The 21,728-nt window shown below is 40.5% G+C and overlaps 1 protein-coding gene across 10 annotated transcripts in view; it reads right to left on the bottom strand.

Moving 5' to 3' along the window:
* Positions 1-21,728, bottom strand: part of VPS13B (vacuolar protein sorting 13 homolog B) — a 590,935-nt gene that overhangs the window by 74,932 nt on the left and 494,275 nt on the right. For all 10 annotated transcript variants that reach the window (XM_061603888.1, XM_061603895.1, XM_061603940.1 and 7 more), the window contains 3 exons: positions 14,090-14,286; positions 9,684-9,865; positions 7,317-7,666 (listed from right to left, as the gene is read on the bottom strand). In XM_061603888.1, coding sequence (XP_061459872.1) covers positions 7,317-7,666; positions 9,684-9,865; positions 14,090-14,286 — 729 coding nt within the window. The remainder of the gene's footprint in view (positions 1-7,316; positions 7,667-9,683; positions 9,866-14,089; positions 14,287-21,728) is intronic.

Here is a 21,728-nt window from a genome sequence, read left to right as displayed (position 1 = left end):
AGGACAAAAAAACTGAAGTATTTCTAATACCTCAAGCAAGGAGGATCTTTAAGAATAAATCAATTTCCTTTCAAAAGGGAAGTTCCACATTACTGGCTTCTACCCGCTTACAAGGATAGATACAATGGTGGGGTTCAGTGTCCCTCTTCATTGTACTCACTGTGTCACCTTTCTATTCCTCCATGCATCTGAGTGTGCAGTATAAGACATCAAAGTGGAACTGAGACAAGTGGCGTATTTTATTATGCTCTGCAGCTTCTTGAACCAGTCATACAAATCCGATAGGGATATATATGTGGCCACCAGGACAGTACCTTAAAGTCTAGCAAATTCCAAAAGATATCTGGTTTAGAGTCCCTTTCCCTCATCTCTGAGTACCACTGGCTGCTCCTATGCATTTACAAATACAAAGTAGGATTTCTAACCAGGTCTGATCTCTGCACCTCTTAGAAAGTATTACCTCTTACCTCTCCTTCATTTCTCATTCAGCTGCAGTGAACAGCATACATGATGCATGGGGGGGGGGGAATCAGTTGAATGTAATGCCCTTCCCTATCCTTATTGCCAAAAGGGAGAGGAGGAGGAGCTGCAACAACAATGAAGAGGGTGGAGAAGATGCAGTGCAGTTAAGTATTAAATTGTCTTATGGTGTGGAGGAGGACTCCCTTCTTTAGATGGTAATAACGTATTCCTTCACTTACTTCAGAAATGTGTAAGCTAGACCTGCTATGTTTGCAGATGCTCCTGTTAATTTTGCTGAGTGTGGCTCCAAAGTCCTGCCCAGATGGCACCACTGTGGAGAGGATTGGCCAGTCACTTTGAAGGAAAGGGAAATGACTTGGCCTGATGCCTCCCCATCCCCACAGGATTCCAGAAAAACTAATTGCCAACCATGGCTTTGATTGTTGCTTAACAGCTCTGCAATCTTTGGGGTAGTTGCCATTTTGACAAGTTTTGCATTTCATCCTAAAAAAGGCATGAATGTTGTATCATTTTCAACAACTCAAAAAAAGCTTAAAGCTTCCAGATTTCCATAATGTTCTGAAGAAATCTTGCATTGGGAATACCATCTATCCATTCAGTTAAATGATTTTAGGATTTAGGTGGAAATAAATGCCTGAAATAGACTTCAGTTTGCAGCCGAAAGGACCAAATCTTTGTTGACAGAGTGCGACGCAATCTGATTCCCGTTTTTTATCTGATTATATTTTTCGACATCACCCTAACCTCCCTGGCAGAGATGTAATGAGGTAACTCACTAGGTCAGAGAACTTCATTTTACTGGACATCTTGGGATTCAGATTTGGTTTTCTTTACTGAAGCGGGATCAGTATGATAGTAACAAAAAAGTTAAACTATCACATGAAACTTGATGAGATAAAACACACAGATTTCACAAATTGAAAAAGTGCCCTCTAATACATTTTCTGGCACTTTAGAAAACATTTTAACAAGAGTGTTTCTGCTGGAATGGCTTACATTTTCCTAAAGAATATCCAAACAAAATTGAAATGGACTGCCTTCAAGTAGATCCCGACTTATGGCGACCCTATGAATAGGGCTTTCATGGTAAGCGGTATTCAGAGGGGGTTTACCATTGAAATACTATGGAATATGTGGAATTACCCCACTGTTATTCATGTTAAAGAACCTTTTTCTAAAGCAATAAAGAATTATGCAATTATAGAAAGTGATGAATTTTCACATTTTCATTTTACTTTTACAAACTTGATGAATTAAAAGCCTCCGATATGCTCTATAGATACAGTAAATTTATTTTTATGAAATTTTACTACAGCAGTTCAAACTACACAAATCTTATTGGGCGAACATTTTGCCATTTTGCCATTTTGCTGGCAAAAGCATGGATGTTTTCAAGAATTCTAGAACTATTTTCAACACAAATGAATATAGTCGGGCATTTAAATGTGCCTTATTGCAAATCACTTGAGCATAGACTGACCAAAGTTAAAAACATATTTGTTCTGTTTTAATGGAAGAGTAAAGCAGGTACATAAAATTAAATACATAAAAATTGTTTTGGCTGGTTTCTGCCTCTTGTGTTTCACTGTAAGATATCAGACTAAGATAGTTCCTACATATGATAATCAGTGCCTTGAAAAGAAAAAAAGGGAGGAGGATCCATCATCTTGGGATTTGAACATGTGACCTAAAATTATAAAACAAAGAGCCTGATGATGTCTTTAAAGCCTAATTCTACTTCTAAAACTCCCATCATTATTTAAGGAAAAAAATTAAGTCCACATATTGGTAGAAACAAATCCTGACAGAGGCTTCTGTTAATCTTGAACTCTTGACCTAAAGGTGGAAGGCCAAATTGCTTTATGCTTCATATGTCAGCTCCCATCTACAATGTGTACAAAATTACTTGTCTCTAATATTCAGCTAGAAAATGTGAAGAATTCAACTAATGGTGGTGCTCTTGACTTTGTCTGGCAGAATAATGTGTTGATTGTGAATACTACACACCAAACAACACTTAGTGGGAAGTTAATTTTTGTTATGTGGCCAAGGGGAAGCCACGTAAGGAACATGTTGTTAACAATTAACGTTAATAAGCAGTTCTGGGCCCACTTCTATGTCTGATGTCCCCTAATTTAAAAGTAGGGTGAGTTTTTAATCAAGTTCACTCTAGGCTAGAGACCCACCCACATCAGAAGATGGTGGCAAGAATTCTTGACATGAGAGGAAACGAGAAAATTACAACAATTACAGAAGCATATCCTCCTGTGGGCCATTTGAACATAGCCACCCCCACATATAAATCAGACTCAACTATTCATAGAATGTACCTGTCAGGAATATGCTGCTATGCAACATATGGCTCTACTTAATCAAATATACAATTCTGTTATTTTCAACACAGCATATTCCTTTAAGGCACCCTGTAGTCCAAGTCAGTCATTCACACTCTGATGTGGTCTCAAGGATTTAAATATTTATACACTGCATTTTATTTATATGTATATGATGTCTGATACTTTTTAACTGCACAAAGCAACTGACCCCTCTGAAGGCCATTTTGCAGTAGTTACTGCCCCACCAGCCCATGCGTAACAGGCCTCATCCAAAACTCTGTTTGCTTGTTTTCTGTTAAGCACATTGCTCAAAATATGACAAAAAGCAGAAATTGGAGCTACAAAGACTCTTTTTTCACAGTGATATTTGAACCAGCTGTAAAGATTTAAATCACACCAGCTCTTGTTTTATGAACGTCCTTTTACAATAAGAAAACCATGGAATGCCTTGGAAAAAAAAGTCTGATACAAAACAGATGTTTTATCTTTTCTAGCTTTACTATTGTAGTTTTGCGATAGGTAATTAATGCACAGAACTTCGTTTAGGTATTTCAATTGGTAAAGAAAATAATTTTCTTGCAGGCCTGGGTAGCTTGGGATAACTCAAGACATTTTGAATAATTGCAGAAAAAATAATCTGCACATATTTGGATTGCTTTGGCATGTACAGAATACTATACAAGATGTAGTGAATACTTTCAATGAGGTAATATGGGGGAAATAGCTAGACATACCAGAAATGAAATACGCAGATACTTATTTCCCACCCTCCACCCCAAGCAGGATTAATAGAAGCATTGGGGGTGATTTTAATTCCTGGAAAAATGTGGAGGGAAAGGGGCAACCTCCCACACACCACTTCCCCAATCAAACTGGCAGCCCCACCCCTCACAGCTGCTTTAAAGAAAAAGACAGAAGATCTGTGATCAGATCTTCCACATCACATGTAGTTTAGTTCTCAGCACCTTATTATAGACATCACTAACTTTCTAAAACATATACAATGAACATATTACAATTATTCACCAAGTCAGATTCTGATCCCAACTGCATAGGCTTAAATCCATCCAAAATGGCCCACGGATGGTTAATTTCTGTTGAAAACATGTTCTATGCAATAATAAGACTTTTAGTGCAAAATGTGCTTTCCTGCCATAATTTATATTATTGGGGAAAATTTGACAACAAAGTGGCAAACTTTCAGAATCTTCAGGCCTGCCCGTTATAGCTCTCTACTACCTGAAGGGACAGAAACCCACTATCACAACCCCAGCCCATTCTGACATCCATTACTCTAGGGGTCAACTCAGATATAATGTTTTGATCCTCCAAACCACTGGGTTGGATCCAGAGAAGTGTAAATGGATTTCTGTTTGTGCAATGGGGTTTCTCCCTCTCACCAATGGCATCTCTTACACCACGCTTTTGGAGGGTCAGAGGACCCTCTAAAATGGCATGAGATAGGCATAAGGTGCTGCAGTGGAAGGGGGGAATTAACAAAATTTAGGAGGTTACTTTGTAAGAATGGAAATGCCATCCAGTCAAACATGGCAGCTTTGAATTCACCCAGTGATTTGGAGAAAGAACTATCTATGGGCTTACATGATCCTTTCCCCATCTCTTTTCTCCTCACATAAGAACATAAGAAGAGTCTGCTGGATCAGGCCAGTGGCCCATCTAGTCCAGCATCCTGTTCTCACAGTGGCCAACCAGGTGCCTGGGGGAAGCCCGCAAGCAGGACCCGAGTGCAAGAACACTCTCCCCTCCTGAGGCTTCCGGCAACTGGTTTTCAGAAGCATGCTGCCTCTGACTAGGGTGGCAGAGCACAGCCATCATGGCTAGTAGCCATTGATAGCCCTGTCCTCCATGAATTTGTCTAATCTTCTTTTAAAGCCGTCCAAGCTGGTGGCCATTACTGCATCTTGTGGGAGCAAATTCCATAGTTTAACTATGCGCTGAGTAAAGAAGTACTTCCTTTTGTCTGTCCTGAATCTTCCAACATTCAGCTTCTTTGAATGTCCACGAGTTCTAGTATTATGAGAGAGGGAGAAGAACTTTTCTCTATCCACTTTCTCAATGCCATGCATAATTTTATACACTTCTATCATGTCTCCTCTGACCCGCCTTTTCTCTAAACTAAAAAGCCCCAAATGCTGCAACCTTTCCTCGTAAGGGAGTCGCTCCATCCCCCTGATCATTCCGGTTGCCCTCCTCTGAACCTTCTCCAACTCTATAATATCCTTTTTGAGATGAGGCGACCAGAACTGTACACAGTATTCCAAATGCGGCCGCACCATAGATTTATACAATGGCATTATGATATCGGCTCTTTTATTTTCAATACCTTTCCTAATTATCGCTAGCATGGAATTTGCCTTTTTCACAGCTGCCGCACACTGGGTCGACATTTTCATCGTGCTGTCCACTACAACCCCGAGGTCTCTCTCCTGGTCGGTCACCGCCAGTTCAGACCCCATGAGCGTATATGTGAAATTCAGATTTTTTGCTCCAATATGCATAATTTTACACTCGTTTATATTGAATTGCATTTGCCATTTTTCTGCCCATTCACTCAGTTTGGAGAGGTCTTTTTGGAGCTCTTTGCAATCCCTTTTTGTTTTAACAACCCTGAACAATTTAGTGTCGTCAGCAAACTTGGCCACTTCACTGCTCACTCCTAATTCTAGGTCATTAATGAACAAGTTGAAAAGTACAGGTCCCAATACCGATCCTTGAGGGACTCCACTTTCTACAGCCCTCCATTGGGAGAACTGTCCGTTTATTCCTACTCTCTGCTTTCTGCTTCTTAACCAATTTCTTATCCACAAGAGGACCTCTCCTCTTATTCCATGACTGCTAAGCTTCCTCAGAAGCCTTTGGTGAGGTACCTTGTCAAACGCTTTTTGAAAGTCTAAGTACACTATGTCCACTGGATCCCCTCTATCTATATGCTTGTTGACACTCTCAAAGAATTCTAATAGGTTACTGAGACAGGACTTTCCCTTGCAGAAGCCATGCTGGCTCTGCTTCAGCAAGGCTTGTTCTTCTATGTGCTTAGTTAATCTAGCTTTAATCATACTTTCTACCAGTTTTCCAGGGACAGAAGTTAAGCTAACTGGCCTGTAATTTCCGGGATCCCCTCTGGATCCCTTTTTGAATATTGGCGTTACATTTGCCACTTTCCAGTCCTCAGGCACGGAGGAGGACCTGAGGGACAAGTTACATATTTTAGTTAGCAGATCAGCAATTTCACATTTGAGTTCTTTGAGAACTCTCGGGTGGATGCCATCCGGGCCCGGTGATTTGTCAGTTTTTATATTGTCCATTAAGCTTAGAACTTCCTCTCTCGTTACCACTATTTGTCTCAGTTCCTCAGAATCCCTTCCTGCAAATGTTAGTTCAGGTTCAGGGATCTGCCCTATATCTTCCACTGTGAAGACAGATGCAAAGAATTCATTTAGCTTCTCTGCAATCTCCTTATTGTTCTTTAGTACACCTTTGACTCCCTTATCATCCAAGGGTCCAATTGTCTCCCTAGATGGTCTCCTGCTTTGAATGTATTTATAGAATTTTTTGTTGTTGTTTTTTATGTTCTTAGCAATGTGCTCCTCAAATTCTTTTTTAGCATCCCTTATTGTCTTCTTGCATTTCTTTTGCCAGAGTTTGTGTTCTTTTTTATTTTCTTCATTTGGACAAGACTTCCATTTTTTGAAGGAAGACTTTTTGCCTCTAAGAGCTTCCTTGACTTTGCTCGTTAACCATGCTGGCATCTTCTTGGCCCTGGCGGTACCTTTTCTGATCTGCGGTATGCACTCCAGTTGAGCTTCTAATATAGTGTTTTTAAACAACTTCCAAGCATTTTCGAGTGATGTGACCCTCTGGACTTTGTTTTTCAGCTTTCTTTTTACCAATCCCCTCATTTTTGTGAAGTTTCCTCTTTTGAAGTCAAATGTGACATACCCAGAATCAGTTATTTACTTCCTGTTTGGCATAAACACAGTTTACTGTTACATCAAAACTAACAAACTATGGTTTGTCAGAATTGCAAACCACAATCAAAACACAGTTTGCACTGGTAGTTTGGACAATAGGTGCAAACCAATGCTTGCTTATTTGGGTGCAATGACTAAGTATGGTTTCTGCTAAACAGGAAGTAACAAGTGAATCTGACTGTGCAAGGGAGTGCACATAAGCTTGATGACTGCAAGTGTATTTTATTTATTTACTTATAAAACTATTCATATACTGCCAACTCCTGTAAAATATGCCAAATCATGGTTTGTGAACTGGCTTTTGTTTTTTTCTTTTGTATGCTGTCACTCTGCCAAATTACTTTCAGTAAAGCTTCTGGTGTTGCAAAAAGGGCAGGTAGCCAGTTTGCCCTACCTCCTTAATCTCTGTCCCTTCACCCTACTAATCTATTTGTACCTTACCCATTTTTAGAAATCTTGAATAAGGGTATCCAAATTAACTTTCATGTTCTGCTGTTTGCCTTACCTGTTGCCAAGCTTGAGTGGTTTTATACAGAGAATGAATAGAGTGTTGCCCAAAGCTGATAAATATGGGATCCACCATCACATTCCCATCCAGTATCTTTTCCACTAAATTGCCAGAAACAGCAATCTGTCCAAAGACACCAAAGGGCTTCACAACAGTCTGCATTGTTACATTTCGATATTCCAAAAGTTTGCAGTTGATCCGAGTAGAAAATTGGATCTCCTTGAAGACAAATCCATCACTCCATTGCCTTAAATAGATATGTGGCTCTTTGAAAGAAATTATCAAGTATTCTAGCTCAGATGGCATATTTTTATCAGGGATAAATGGATGAAGGAACTTTGGCGTCACTATAAAACAAAAAGGAAAAATCAGTAGTGCAATACAGCAAATGCAAACTAGGAATGAATGTGTTCAGGAGATCAATATATGCAGAACGTTTTACCAAAAAAATATAAATCTATATATTTCTTGAGCTCAGTTACGTAGTCTCTATTATATGAAATTCCTGTCTCATTAAAAACCAACATAACCACACCGAAAATTAAAACCAAACCTGAAATGTAAACACTGAGAAATAATGAAGAATAAAACTTTTATTGTCTAATGATTCAGTGCTGTCAGGAACTGTACATTTTTATCTGTTCCAAGAAGGATGTGCTTGCCTCTTACCACTGGAATAGTACAACAGAAGATTTTTTAAATTATTATTTACTTCTTTCTAAGTCACGAAAATTAAGTATGTAGATTTGAAAATAAATACCTGACTGGATTGGGGCTAAACTGAGCCATATTTGCCTTTCAAAAGCTTATGGTTTCTGCCATGTGTATGCATATTTAAGTATAGGTCCGAGACATGGTCTAAAAAGGCACATAATGCAGCATCCATGCCGGACCCAAACATGTGCTGGGCGTCCCGTGTACAACCCTTTTGGGTTCCATGATAGAAAAAAGTGGGATATGAATGTAATACATAAAGTATTTTGTGCAATGAGCTTCACACTAAATAGAACCACTAGTTATTACTGACAGACATCATAATGACAATGATAGCAACAGTAGAAATAACCCCCCCGCCCCAAACAACAAACAGAGCTAATCAAGAATTAGCCAAGAAAGTAATATAAATAAGTACTACAGATGAAAGCCAACAAAAGAGGTTGGAAGATAAAAATTGGAGATCAAATTAGGATTGAGAGATGAATGCAGATAAACTCATAACCACTATCTGTTTAACTATAGTGCTGATGTGCAGGTTGAGGAAAAGGGAATTATTAATGGGGACAGGCTCAACATCTGGTGAACACATAAGGGAAACAGAACAGCAAAACTGTTTAAAACATATGCAATTAGCAAAGAACTATTCCAGGCATAAATGGAATCATACAGGGTTTTTAAAATATAGATGCTATTTTAAGGAAATGGGCATAACAGATACAGAACAACAGATTGTTTTCAATTGGCAGAAAGTTAATATCCTAGGTATTATTTGTCCTATAGCCAGTATGCAATAGCCACAGCATTGAATGCTTGTCCCACTATTCATAAACCGGCAAAACCCCCAAGGATAATTAGCAGCAGCCTAAGCAGAATTGTTTCTCAAAAAGGAAATTATATATACTAACAGCAGCTGTATTTGGTTCAAGCTGCTTTTGCATTTTTATTGTTTAGCATTTGAAAGGTCAAAAATATGGAAGCACATGCATAGTTGTTAAGGGGTAGAAGGTATACACTGCTATTTTCAAGACTGTGTATGTAAATGTTAACACAACTTGTTTTTGCATATTTTATTATTAGGGTGTTGTTTTTTTAAAAACTACTTCAAGTAAGAAACTCTACTTTTGAAGCATGCTTAGATATTTGCTCATCTTTCCTGGAAAGCATTATTTCCAGGACAATCTAACAAAATTTCTTGGAATAAATTTGACATTAACGCAGCAGCACAGAATAACTGAATAAAAACAGATGGACTTCCCTTCCCCTTCTTTTTAGTATAACAATTGAGCTTCTAGTGCTTGGAGCATGCTTTAGATTCTCTTTGCTGAAGACGATGCAAAAACGTTCAGCAGCAGGGCAAGTATGCTGACAAATGTAAATGGCTGAATTTGTCTGATCAGATGGCCCAAAGTAAAGTGAAAGGGACACTTGTGACCACTAATCAGAATTTAGAAAACACAGCATCTTCTATAGTTCTTGGATCCAAAACACACTCTTTCCTGTATTCTTGCTACTGATAAGTAGGGGTAAGTTATCTGAGCATGTGGTTCCAGGAACGAAGAAACTGCAAATATAAAGCAGGTGGGGTGATGATGAGCAAACGTAAAAACAACAGTTACAGCCTTCTTCTTGTGAGTGTACGATACATACCTGTGCCCAGCTGATCCAGATGGTGGCAAAGGTGAAGTTCCAAATGAGCAAACTGGATTGAAACCCCAAGGGCAGGCACAAACCATGGGGTAAAGCACGAGTCCACTCTGGTACAGGCTGCTAGTGCAGTAGGAGTTACAAGCTGATCACATGCACTTTGTGAGCCTGATTCACTTTCAGAGCTGTGACAAAAAACATGAGACAATGACTTCAATGTATCCTGGTGCTTATCACAGGATTTGATCATTTGCAATGCTGCATTTTGGGCACAAGCACTACAATTATTTTGGATAACTACAACAACTGGTCCACACATTGCTTCTAGGGCACAGCTTACGAGATGGTTTACCCCTTTTTTCAGTTTCGGAAAGTGAATTACATTGTTTTCTAAAATACTAGCATATTTGAACCGGGAAAGAAACCCAATAAAAAAAGGGTTAGGGAAACAACATTTCAGCAATTACTAAACCTTTTTTTATATAAATGTCTGAACATTCATTTCAACACCAAAATACAGGAGTTGTTAAAATGTAACCAGTTCATTTAAGTACAAATGAACTGTACATTTCTCAGGCACTACTCCTCTCCTTCAAATCTGCAATTAGATTGTCCTCTATTGCACAGTAATTTATTTAGGAAAAAATGACTTCCCAAATGTGGAAAGACCTAGATTTTAAGACTGAAATCTAAAGCAGTAATTTTACTATTAACTTACCATTACACTGCCTCTCAGTAACAGTTCACAGTGCCATGAAATGCTTCCAAAAATTATTCAGCAATCATTTTGAAACATTCACAGATCTCAAGGGTATAGTCCTGTGCCCTCTGAATGGGACTTACTTCTGAGTAGACAGATGTAGGATTGTGCTGTAAATGTTGTATAGCAGGGGTGGCTAACCTGTGGCCCTTCAGATGTTGTTGGACTAAAACGCCTATCAACCTTGACAATTGGCCATGCTGGCTGGGGTGGATGGGATTCCTCGCTGGGGTGGATGAGTTCAACAACACTTGGGGGCAGCCAAAATTTAGCCATCTGTTATATTATTATATTCACACCATTATTATTTGTGTGTGTGTGTATCTTCCAATTGGTAGCAATCATTCCTATTCTTTGTGTTGTGGGATTTAAATTTGTGTCTTAATAAAATAATATATATATAATCATCTACAGTAATGTATATTTATATTCTAGATGCCAAGGATGAGCACAATTGGAACACCATTACTGAACCCAATAAAAAAGAGCAGTACTACACCCCCTTGGGACTTGAGGAGGGTATTTATGCAAAACTGGTAGGTGGACAGGGAGGTAGGGTTATTTATTTGCTATGTAGCATCTCAGCAAACTGTTGGTTTCTAAGGGCAAAAAAAAAGTCTGGTACAAATGTGATCACCACTTTCCTCGCTGCTGGAGGGAGAGGGTGAGAGGATAAACTTTCATGGTGCAGAACCAGGTAGCTCAGCTCCACTTGGAACTAGTTTACTTTTGAGAGTAAAAAGAAAACCCACAGGAATAGCACTAACTGGTGACAACCAGCAGGGGTGAGATTTAAAAGGTGGGCCCAGCCTATCTAGTTATCCTCAGTATTTAAGCTTTTACTTGTGTTAGGTCAGAGACAAGAAACTTGTGGACCTCCAGATGCTGTTGCTTTTCACTTCCCATCAGGGATGATGGGGCATTATAGTTCCACATCATCTGAAAAGCTACAGGTTCCCCATCCTTGTGCTAAGTTAACAGAACACAGAAATATTTAGTAAATTAACTTTCCACTTATTTTTTATATTCTTTTAATCAAAGGATATTAGACACACACCTCTCATTAAAGAGACTACAACAGCCTCCAGAACTCCTCAGATTTCTTTTGTGGTATACTTGTATGGCTTGCCTCTTGGCCTGAGCACTTACCACTGAACAACGGCTTGTGGAGAGCCATAATCTGAGGTTGGGTGTTGGGTGCTTCGTATCAAGATGCACTTTTTAATACTTTGCAAAGGCATAAAAGGATACTAGCAACTGGCTTCTGAATTTCTAAGTCTGTTTGTCTATACAGCTAACCTGATAAACTGATATGTTGCATTGCCACTTTCAAGTTATCAAATCTACATGCATATACACCATAAATCTCTCTCTGCAACCCTAAATAATCCACTAATGTCTGGTTCTATCCTAAAATCCCTTTCTCCAGAGCTACACTGAGTGTAGGAGCCTCAGCCAAACACCTCGCTGCCTCCATCTCGTGCAGAGGCTACTGTTAGCCCCTTTGTTGCTCTTCTCCCCTAATACTTATCAGCCGGTCTTCTTGCTCGTCGTATCACATTGGCTGCCTTACAATACAAATACCAGTATTGCTGTTTAGGGAATAAAATTATGGTTGCCCTCCAGAGCCCTCATATTATGCTTATCCCGCACAATCTCCTAATGCCTGAATGTCTCCTCTGAGTCATATTATTCTTTTGTCAATGGAAATAAACATTAATGCATTTAAATATAGATTCTTTTACATTTTATGAAACAATGAATATTTTCCATATCATACTATTCCACATAAAAATGAAGTTAATTATGTAAGAGATATCACTGGCAAAAACTTTTCAGACAATACTTTTTTAATGAAATAACAGGCACAGTAATAAATCCCAAATATAACAAAAATTGTGACTCCAATTCTAAATGCTTTGATGAGAAGAAAACACACTACTGAATTCCACAAGCTTTTTGCCCAATTTCCCACAGAGTTCACATTTCTGTGGTACTAAACTGACCACAAAGGTAATTTTGTGAAGGTCCTACATTCACAGGTATTAACCTTGTCTAAAACACTTAACTTCTCAGTGATGAAACTGCATTCCTTCACAATTAACATCAAGAAATCATTGCAACCTGATATGATCAATAGAAACCAGATGTTTAATTCTTTTTATTGATTTGTTATCCATTTTCTTATTTCCAGACTCCCAAATTATTCACGCATACACACACATATGCCAAAAAATGTGTGAAGACCATTCTCCTAATTCCATCAACTGGCTTGCTGTTTTTTGTGTGAACTGTGTGTCTATGTGTGTGTACATTCATACTATTCAGGGCTGCTTACAATTAAAAATGATAAAATACAATATTCTATAATGTAACAATATGAGAAAACATAGAGATTCAGCAGATAAAACAAAGATACTGGATAGGAAATTATCTACTAAGTAAAACAAAGTCTTGCTGGAATAAAAGAGTGTTTACCATCTCATAAAACACAGCAACAAAGGGGGCCAATCAAGCCTATTGGAACACAGAATATCATAATTTTGGTGCAACCACTGAAAAGACCCGTCCCCATCATATCATGACATAGAAAAGGACTTCTCCATCAAGACACAGAGAGGCTGTTATAAGAGCCAGCACCTCTAAGGTATCCTGGACCTAAGACATTTAGGGCTTTAAAGGTACATCCATTCATACATATAGATAACAATTAAGGACTTTCAAATGCGTACTGTGCCAGTGGGAGATAAGATTTGATAGAGACACAGAACTTGTTTAGAATTTCTGTGTTCATTCTGTGAGCCAGTGTGGTGTAGTTATGCGACCCTGAAGCAGTTGGTGTCAGGGAACTCCCTGCCAGTAGAAGCTCAGCCTGTTTACCTTGATATATGGCAAATTGTGTTATTCAAACAGGCTTTTGAAAATTGAACATTCCCCCTCCCCATTATTGTTTTGACTTATGTGTTGATGCTTTAATTGTTACTTTAATCAAAGTTACTGTAATTTTGTATACTGTATACCATCTTGCTGTATTTTGTTTTTATGAAAAGCAGCCTACAACTATTTACATAAATAAATAAATAATGGTGGTTAAATCATCAGATTAGCACCAGGGAGTCCTGGGTTCAAATCCTCACTCAGCCGTGAAGGGTGATCCTGTGCCAGTCACTGAAAGAGAGTTCTTTCAGATTAACCAACCTCATAGGGTGTTTGTGAGGATAAACAATGGGGGAGGAAAGAACCCTGGGTTCATTGGAAGAATCGCAAGATTAAAATATAATAAGCAAACAGATAAACACCAGAAACACAGTAACTAGGCTAGACAGGTATTTATCAGGGATGTTTTAAGTATAGTGTATTCTACATCAGTGCAGTGCAAGTAATTGGACCAGATTCTTTGTCTAAAGTGGTATTTTGGAATATCTTTGTCCAGTGAAGGGTTTGGACCAGGTATGTTTTAGCATTCTTCAGGTCTTGCAAACCTAAATATTTGTGTGTTTGGTATATCAATCTGTTCTCAAGCTAGTAAGTCTTGCTGCAAATAATATATCATGTGGAGTGTCAATGGACCTTTTTGCTTCGGTGACCTACTTCTATGACCTAATACCATAATTATCCATCCGCATTAAACAATTGCAGTTTTAATTACCTTTGGTCATCTCCTGCATTCTGGTTGCTGTTTAGGACAATCCTCCAAAGATCTGAGGCTACAAGCTCTTTCTGGTCAACTATTAAGTTGATATTAGGCAGTGACAGCTCACAAACTTTGCTTTCTGATAGGCTGAATTCTCTGAACGCAACAAACGACTTCTGGAGCTCATCCCAGTATTCCAAGCTGCAGGGGATCTGTAACATTAGCAAACAAATCTTAGATGCTTTGCATTTCTATACAAATACAAAAGCATGTGTTTGTAGTGTGATTTATAACTGCAATACTACCCTTTTAAAAAAATGTAAATAATTTTGATTTTTTATTTGCTGCCACCTCTTCAGTCACATCCTTTTAGAAACTAGTTGGGATTAATAGAGGTTTCTATTCAACTCACTGGGGAAAGCATACATCTCCAGTTACTACTACAAAATATGTACAAGCACCCCAATTACCACACAAAAAGCCATTGTGAAAATATATTAAGTAGCCAAAACCTCCACTGAATGTGAATTCCACCATTGCATCAAGAACATATTTTCCTAAGACACTGATTAAATGACCGAAATGTTTGATATAGTACAAATAAAGTTGGAGACAGAAAGTATTACTTCCCACCATACATCTGTTAGAGATCAGTGAGCAGCTAATTATCCATTTGGATCCCTTTCAGAAAGGGTGTGACCCAATCCAGGACATGATATCCCACCTCTTCTAAGCCACAATGGAAACCAACCATCAAAAATTTGTTCTTATCTAGATACAGGAGCAGCTTGTTAACCCTTATTCTGTCCACTGCTGTAGTTAAGCATCAGTTCAAAATTGTTACTGCTACTACAGATTCAGACAGTAATGAAAAAATGGAGCTTATGAATGACACTAAACTCCAAAACTCTCTCCCTCCTCCACCAGTTTTCAGATTGGTATTAAGGCAGGTGATGAAACATAGTTCTCTTAAGCCCTGCATATCAGGAGCAAATATCACCCACCATAACCTTCTCCAAGTGACATAGTATATATAGTACCCAAATCACTAGAGCACACTATGCTCTGTAGTCTATTTAGAAGAAACTGATGGTCAAGTATGTTAACAGAACAGTCTGAGGCAAACATCAGGTCTCCATACAAATATATACAGTATATACACACAATAGCGTACTCTGCACTTGCAGTTCCCAACATTAAAAGTCCCCATACAGTGGCAGAGCTTAGAATACTGGTTATAGTGCAGATCATCTGATTGCTGGGGTGGGGGCTTGATTAAGTTTCCCCTCCTCCTGTTCTGCTGCCCTTCCTTATATGTACATATCCCCCAAACTGGAACAGTTATTTAACTGTTCTTTGTTAGGCAGTGGCCTTACCTCCAACGCTACCTTAATCTCTCAAGGGCATGTTATTACACCCATGAGCTACCAGCCAAATAACAGTCTGGAAGAGTGCTATTGCACTCATCCTGTGTTTGGGCTTCCCATAGGCATCAGCTGGCCACTGTGAGAACAGAATGCTGAACTAGATGACCCTTTGGTCTGATCCAGCAGGGATCTTCTAATGTCCTTACGGAAGGCTAACTGTTTAATAGATGAAAGGGTACTTCCTTCCAGAACTATTGAAAAAGCAAAAGAGACATTTCTTTCCATGTAATCCTTCATTTTAATGCATGTTAAACAAAATAACACACTTTTGTGAAATATTTAAGGGAGATTTATAGCCTGACACACAAAGGCCTAGTAAGAGGGAAAGTCCCATCGAAATGCATCAGCATGGGGTTTACAGTGGCTCAGAGCTTTGGAAAAGGGATTTGGCAATTTAAACTGATTTAAACTGTGCATTTCAAAGCATATCACATTATTTGTTCTTGTGGGTGGATGGGGGTTATTACTAATAGCCCAACTTGGTAAACATAAAGGAAGATGACTGCTTTGTGCAGTAGCAGCTGCCAAAAATAATAGTTTGAAACTTGGATATCAAGTATATCCCACAAAATGACTCATGGGCAAGGGAAGTGAGGATATTAGTTGCACTAGAAAGTGTCCCATAAGAAAAATAAAATTGTATTCCTTTTGTCTCCAGAAAATGATTAATACTTTACCTTATATTTCAAATAATGCTCACCTCCTGGGATACTGCTCCTGCCATTTCCACAATAAAAGCAAGGAAAGTGTACTGGCAGAGTGCCATTAAATATATCTCTCACACACATACACAACCATGAGCAGGGCCAGCACCAGAGGGCATCCAGATCAGGCCCTGGCTGGGTGCTCTTGGGGCCCAGAGAGGCCTCTGAAGGGGTCCTCCTTAGGATGGGTGGGTAGCACTCCCATTCCGTGATCCACAGCAGCATTGACTCCCAAACCTGACAAGGATAGCAGAGGGAGCTCCCAGGCACCCCTCCTACAACTGTGCAGATCTGAGATGCCTGCTTGTACGCCCCACCTACCTCTCCAATTGAGGTGAATGCTGGCCGTGCTACGTGCATGCCTGCCATCAACTAAGATGGCGGCCGAGGCTTCCCTAAGGGGCTGATGCCTCTGTCACCATCTTGGTTGATGGGAGGCATGTGCGCACAGCGTGGCCAGCATTTACCGCAGCAGGAGAGGTAGGAACGGGCAGGCACAGTGGGCTCAGGGCAGGCTGGTGCCCAACGGCCCAGTCATGCCTGGCGCTGGCCCTGACCATGAGCCAGAACAAAGCACCTCTTCAAACTTTGCACACCTCAGTCATTCATGTGGCAAGTTGGACATATGCTGAGCAGAAACAGTCAAAGGCTGGACAGGACAATGGCTTGAGCACCCCCCCGCCCAAGCTAAGTGAAGAAGGGGAGAGTGTTCTTGCACTCGGGTCCTGCTTGCGGGCTTCCCCCAGGCACCTGGTTGGCCACTGTGAGAACAGGATGCTGGACTAGATGGGCCACTGGCCTGATCCAGCAGGCTCTTCTTATGTTCTTAAACTGATATTGAAGCCTACAAAGAGCTTCAGGGTAGGGTAGGGTAAGCTGAGCCTAAGCTGGGTGGACTGGCAGTCCTGAATGTGTGTTGTTCACTGGGATGCTAAAGAGGTCTGCTGACTTACTACTTTCCTGCTTGATTTACTGGCACAAGCCACAGTCTAATGACTCAACTCCAAGCAGGTGGTAGTGGTGGTGGTTGTCATTATTATTATTATTAGTGAATTTAAATCCCACCCTTTCTTCTGAAGGAGCCCAGGGCAGCAAACATATCAACAAAGCAATTTAGCAACAAAAAGAAAAGCATTCTAAGAACAGCTAAAACCATTCTAAAACACAGTTACAGTTAAAACCATTATTTCATCCAGTGATCTCCAGTAGTCCCATTCAGCCATCAAACGCCTGGGTAAACAGGAATGTTTTCAAATTCCTCCTGAAAGTAAATAGTGAGGAGACAGACACACTTCACTGGGGAGGGCATTCCATAAACAGGGATGCACCACTGAAAAGGTACTGACATGGATCAGTGCCAACCAGCCAGACCTAGTGGAAGCACCACCAACATGGCCTCACCTGCCAACTGCAGGGTCTAAGATTGTTGATACTGGGAAAGGTGCTCTTTTAGATACTTAGGTCCCAAGTCATTTAGGGCTTTATCTGCTAGTACTAACACACTGAATTGAGCCCTGTAGCTCACTGGCAGCCACTGCAGCGCTTTCAGGGCCAGTGACACATGGCCCCATCAGGCTGCCCTACTTACCAGCCTAGCAGCCCCATTCTGCACTAGCTGCAGACTCCAGACCATCTTTAAGGGCAGCCCCACATAAAGCATATTACAGAAGTCCAGATGGGTAGTTACCAGAGCTTGGACAACTGAGGCCAGGCTATCCTGGTTCAGGATCAGCCGTAGCTGGTGAATCAGCCTCTGCTGGACATAAGCACTCCTAGGTTCTTGCCTCTTGGGTCTGCTAAAGCTTTGTTACCACAAATTAGTTTCTCCGATTATAATATAGATGCTGAATGTTTTGCTAGTTATGCACATTATGCTGCATGAAGGAGTATGTAAAAGGATCAGAGTGTTTGTTGGTATGACATAGGCACTTGCATGCATGTGCACTAATCCTGAGCATTTAAGAGAAAGGCAAAAGGAAATAAGCCAGCCTTGAACAACAGAGATTTGGCAATTGCAAGCAAAAGAGGAGGGGGCTGGCCGCTACCATGTTGCATCAAAAGGACCATATTTTGCTCCTATACTCTTTGTGAGAGGGAGTGGTCCCAACCACCTCTAAATAAAAGGTCATGTTATCACTCTTGGGAAAAAGACCTCCTTGGATCCTGACAATTCTTCCAACTATCGTCCAATTACAAATGTACCCTTTTTGAGCAAGGTGGTCAAGTAGTGGTTGCTCTGCAACTCCAGACATGCTTGGATGCCACCAGTTATCTGAATCCATCTCAATCTGGTTTGAATCAGTTCCTGGGTTTCACACTGGCAACTTTTGTCTTTCTGATGGATCCCAGGAGGTCTGAGATTCTTTTTATTCTCCCTGAACTTTCATCACTTTTTGATATAATCAACCATAGTACATTTCTACATTGATTATCTGAAGTGGCAACTGGAGGCACTGTTCTTCAGTACTTCCAATTCCTACCTGAATGGCCATTTTCAGAAGTGTTGGGGAAACTATTTCTCTGCCCTGTTGCAGTTATGCTATAGTGTATCACAGGGTTTTATTTTGTGCCCAACACTGTTTTAACATCTACATCACTGGTTCTCAATCTGGGGGACATGAAGTAATCCGGGGGGGGGGCGCAAACAGTAAAGAAATGAATTATTTATTATTATTATTTTTAAAGACTTCACTCCCTGGATGCTGTCTGCTCCCCACTTCAGATGACATCTCCTCGTTGCTCCAAATGAGGGGAGGACTTTTGCTGAAGTGGCAGAGCATCTTTCAGGCATGCCGAGGGCAGGTGTCTGTCTATAAAACATGTGGCAAACGCCAAAGGAGGCTGAGGGTAGAGCGACCAGGAATAAGAGGGGATGACTATCGCTGACTCCCATCTCCTCACATTCCCTTCTCCTTGCTGCTGATGACACCCTTGCTCAGAATGAGAGGAGAGGGCTTTTTGTGAAGCAAAAGAAGTAAGACTGCAAGGCAAGGAGGCTGGTTTCCCCCTTCCTTCCTGGCAGCCAGCCTGCCTACCTGCCTTCCTTAGCTCCTCCTTCACTGCCACCTCCTTTAAAAAAATATTCTTATTTGTGAGGCCACCCAGATCTCCAGGCAGAGCCAAGGAGCAGTGAGGAAGCTCAGGACTTACTCGCCCCCCATCTCTGAGGCTAAATGTGTGTGCCAGCATCCCCCTTTTTTTCCACCTACCCTCTGCCCCCCAAATCTTTCTCTCCAAGACACTGCAGAAGTTGAGGGCTTCCCCCCTCCCATGTACCTGAATGCATGCACACTTGCAGATGCTTGCAGGAGGGACAGATTTGTATGTGCGTGCTGATCTGTCTTCTGCTCCACTCTCATTCCCCAAGTACATGCTAACCAACTCATCAGTTCTGATGAGCATCGCAAGGCATAAAAGCACTAACCCCCCCTACTCAATCTATCCACCCTTTTGTCTTCACAATGTAGCATCCCCACCACTACTACACTGTTGCTTCTTGATGATGATGATGATTTTTAAAAAGCTCAGCAAGTTGGCTGAGGCTGGGGTCCACAGACTGCAGTTGAAATGTATTTATTTATGTAATTATTACTGCATTTATATCACACCTTTCCTCCAAGTTGCTCAAGGCGGTGCACATGGTTCCCCCCCCCCCGGTTCCATTTTATTCATACACCAACCCTGTGAGATAGGTCAGATTGGGAGACTGTGACTGGTCCAAGGTCACCAGTGGTTTTCATCACTGGGTGGGGATTTGAACCTGAATCTTAGTCCAACACTGTAACCCACTGGTGTTGGGAGACAGGACTGTACAGCTTCAGATTATGTGTGTGTGTGGGAGCGGGATACCAATTTGATGAACTTTTGCATTAAGAAAAGAAAGCATCACATTCCTGTCTGCAGGGAGCTTTTAATGGAAAGGAATATTTGGAGATGTGATTTTGCCATGCAACATTTTTTTTCAATTTACAGAGACAAAAATTACAATTACCATGGTAGTTCACAATTTTTTTTGCACTTACAAAGGGGTCCTGTACTCATAAAGGTTGGGAAGCATAGATCTACATGAAAGTGTTCAGTTGGATATAATTGTTAACACATCTTCACTTGAACCTGACAAGTGCCATACCAGTGTCTGAAATCTGAGATGGTTCAGTTGAACTACAATAAGACGGAAGTACAGTTCATGGGTGGTTTTTCTGATGCCAGAGGTGATGTCCAACCTGTTCTGTATGTGGTTACACTGCACCCTAAAGCAGGGTTAGCCAATGTTGTGCCCTCCAGATGTTGTTGGATTAAAACTCCCATCATCCCTCTGTTGGCAATTCTGAGTGGGGCTGATGGGAGTTGGAGTCCAACAACATCTGGAGGGCACAACGTTGGTTAAAAAAAACCAATGTTGTGCCCTCCCCTCCCCTAAAAAAGAAGATTCATTGCTTTCAGGCACTATTAGATCCAGCTTTTTTCTTTACAGGCTCAAGTGGCTTCTGTGGTATGAAGCACCTTTCATCAGCTGAGGTTAGTGAATCAGCTGCAGCACCTCCTGGACAGAGTTAGCCTGGCCACATTTAACCATACTCTGGTAACGTCCTGTTTAGATTACAGTAATGCGTTTTACATGAGGCTGTCTTTGAAGACTTTCCAGAAACTGTGCTTGGTTCAAAATACAGCAGCTAGGTTGCTGAGTGGGACCAGACATATGGAACATATCTCACCAGTCTTAAAACGATTGCCCTGGCTCCCAATACATTTCCAGGCACAATTCATAACTGAGCTGGTTTTACCATTTAAAGCGCCAAATGGTTTAGGTCTAGTGTAGTCTAAGGACCGCCTTCTCTCACACTGCCTTTCCTTTTTCAGTTTTCTTCTCAGTCACTTTTCAGGGCTCCTGGCCTTTTGAGATGAATCAAATGCTGTCCCCAAATAGGGTCTTCTTAGTGGTGGCAGTCCCTCTTGGGAATACCCTCCTTAGGGAGGCCTACCTGGCACCCACCTTGATGTCTTTTTGGTGTCAACTGAAAACCTTTTTATTTGTCCAGAACTTTCAGATATTTTGCTTTAAGGATTGTGTTTAACTTGTGTGACACTGACACTAGCTCTGTTTTAAAGTTGACACTATGCTGCTCTCTTGGCTTTAATATGCCTTATTGTGTTTTACATGGGTTTTTAAAAAAAACTTTCGTAAAGTGCTTTGAGAGCCTTTTGTGAGTTGATAAATTAGACATCAATACTCAGAACAAGCAAACAATTATAAAGAAGTTTTTAAAGATGTTTTGTTTTAATATATTTTAAAGTCTTTTAAAACAATTTTTTAGAGTGTTTTTAGTGTTTTGCTTGCTGCCCTGGGCTTCTTCTGGGAGGAAAGGCAGGATATAAAATGAATGAACAAATGAATAAATAATAAACAATTGTCATGTGTGAAGCAGCCTCTGACAGCCAACTCTAGATTAATTTCTGAAATTATAAAAAAGAGGCAAACCACACAACTGATTAATCAATGGTAGTATGATAAAAGACCATGAC

The sequence above is a fragment of the Rhineura floridana genome, chromosome 1, assembly GCF_030035675.1.
Source record: "Rhineura floridana isolate rRhiFlo1 chromosome 1, rRhiFlo1.hap2, whole genome shotgun sequence".
Lineage (NCBI taxonomy): Eukaryota > Metazoa > Chordata > Lepidosauria > Squamata > Rhineuridae > Rhineura > Rhineura floridana.
The sequence above is the reverse complement of the archived record's forward strand: the minus strand, read 5'-3'. Positions and strand labels throughout refer to the sequence as shown.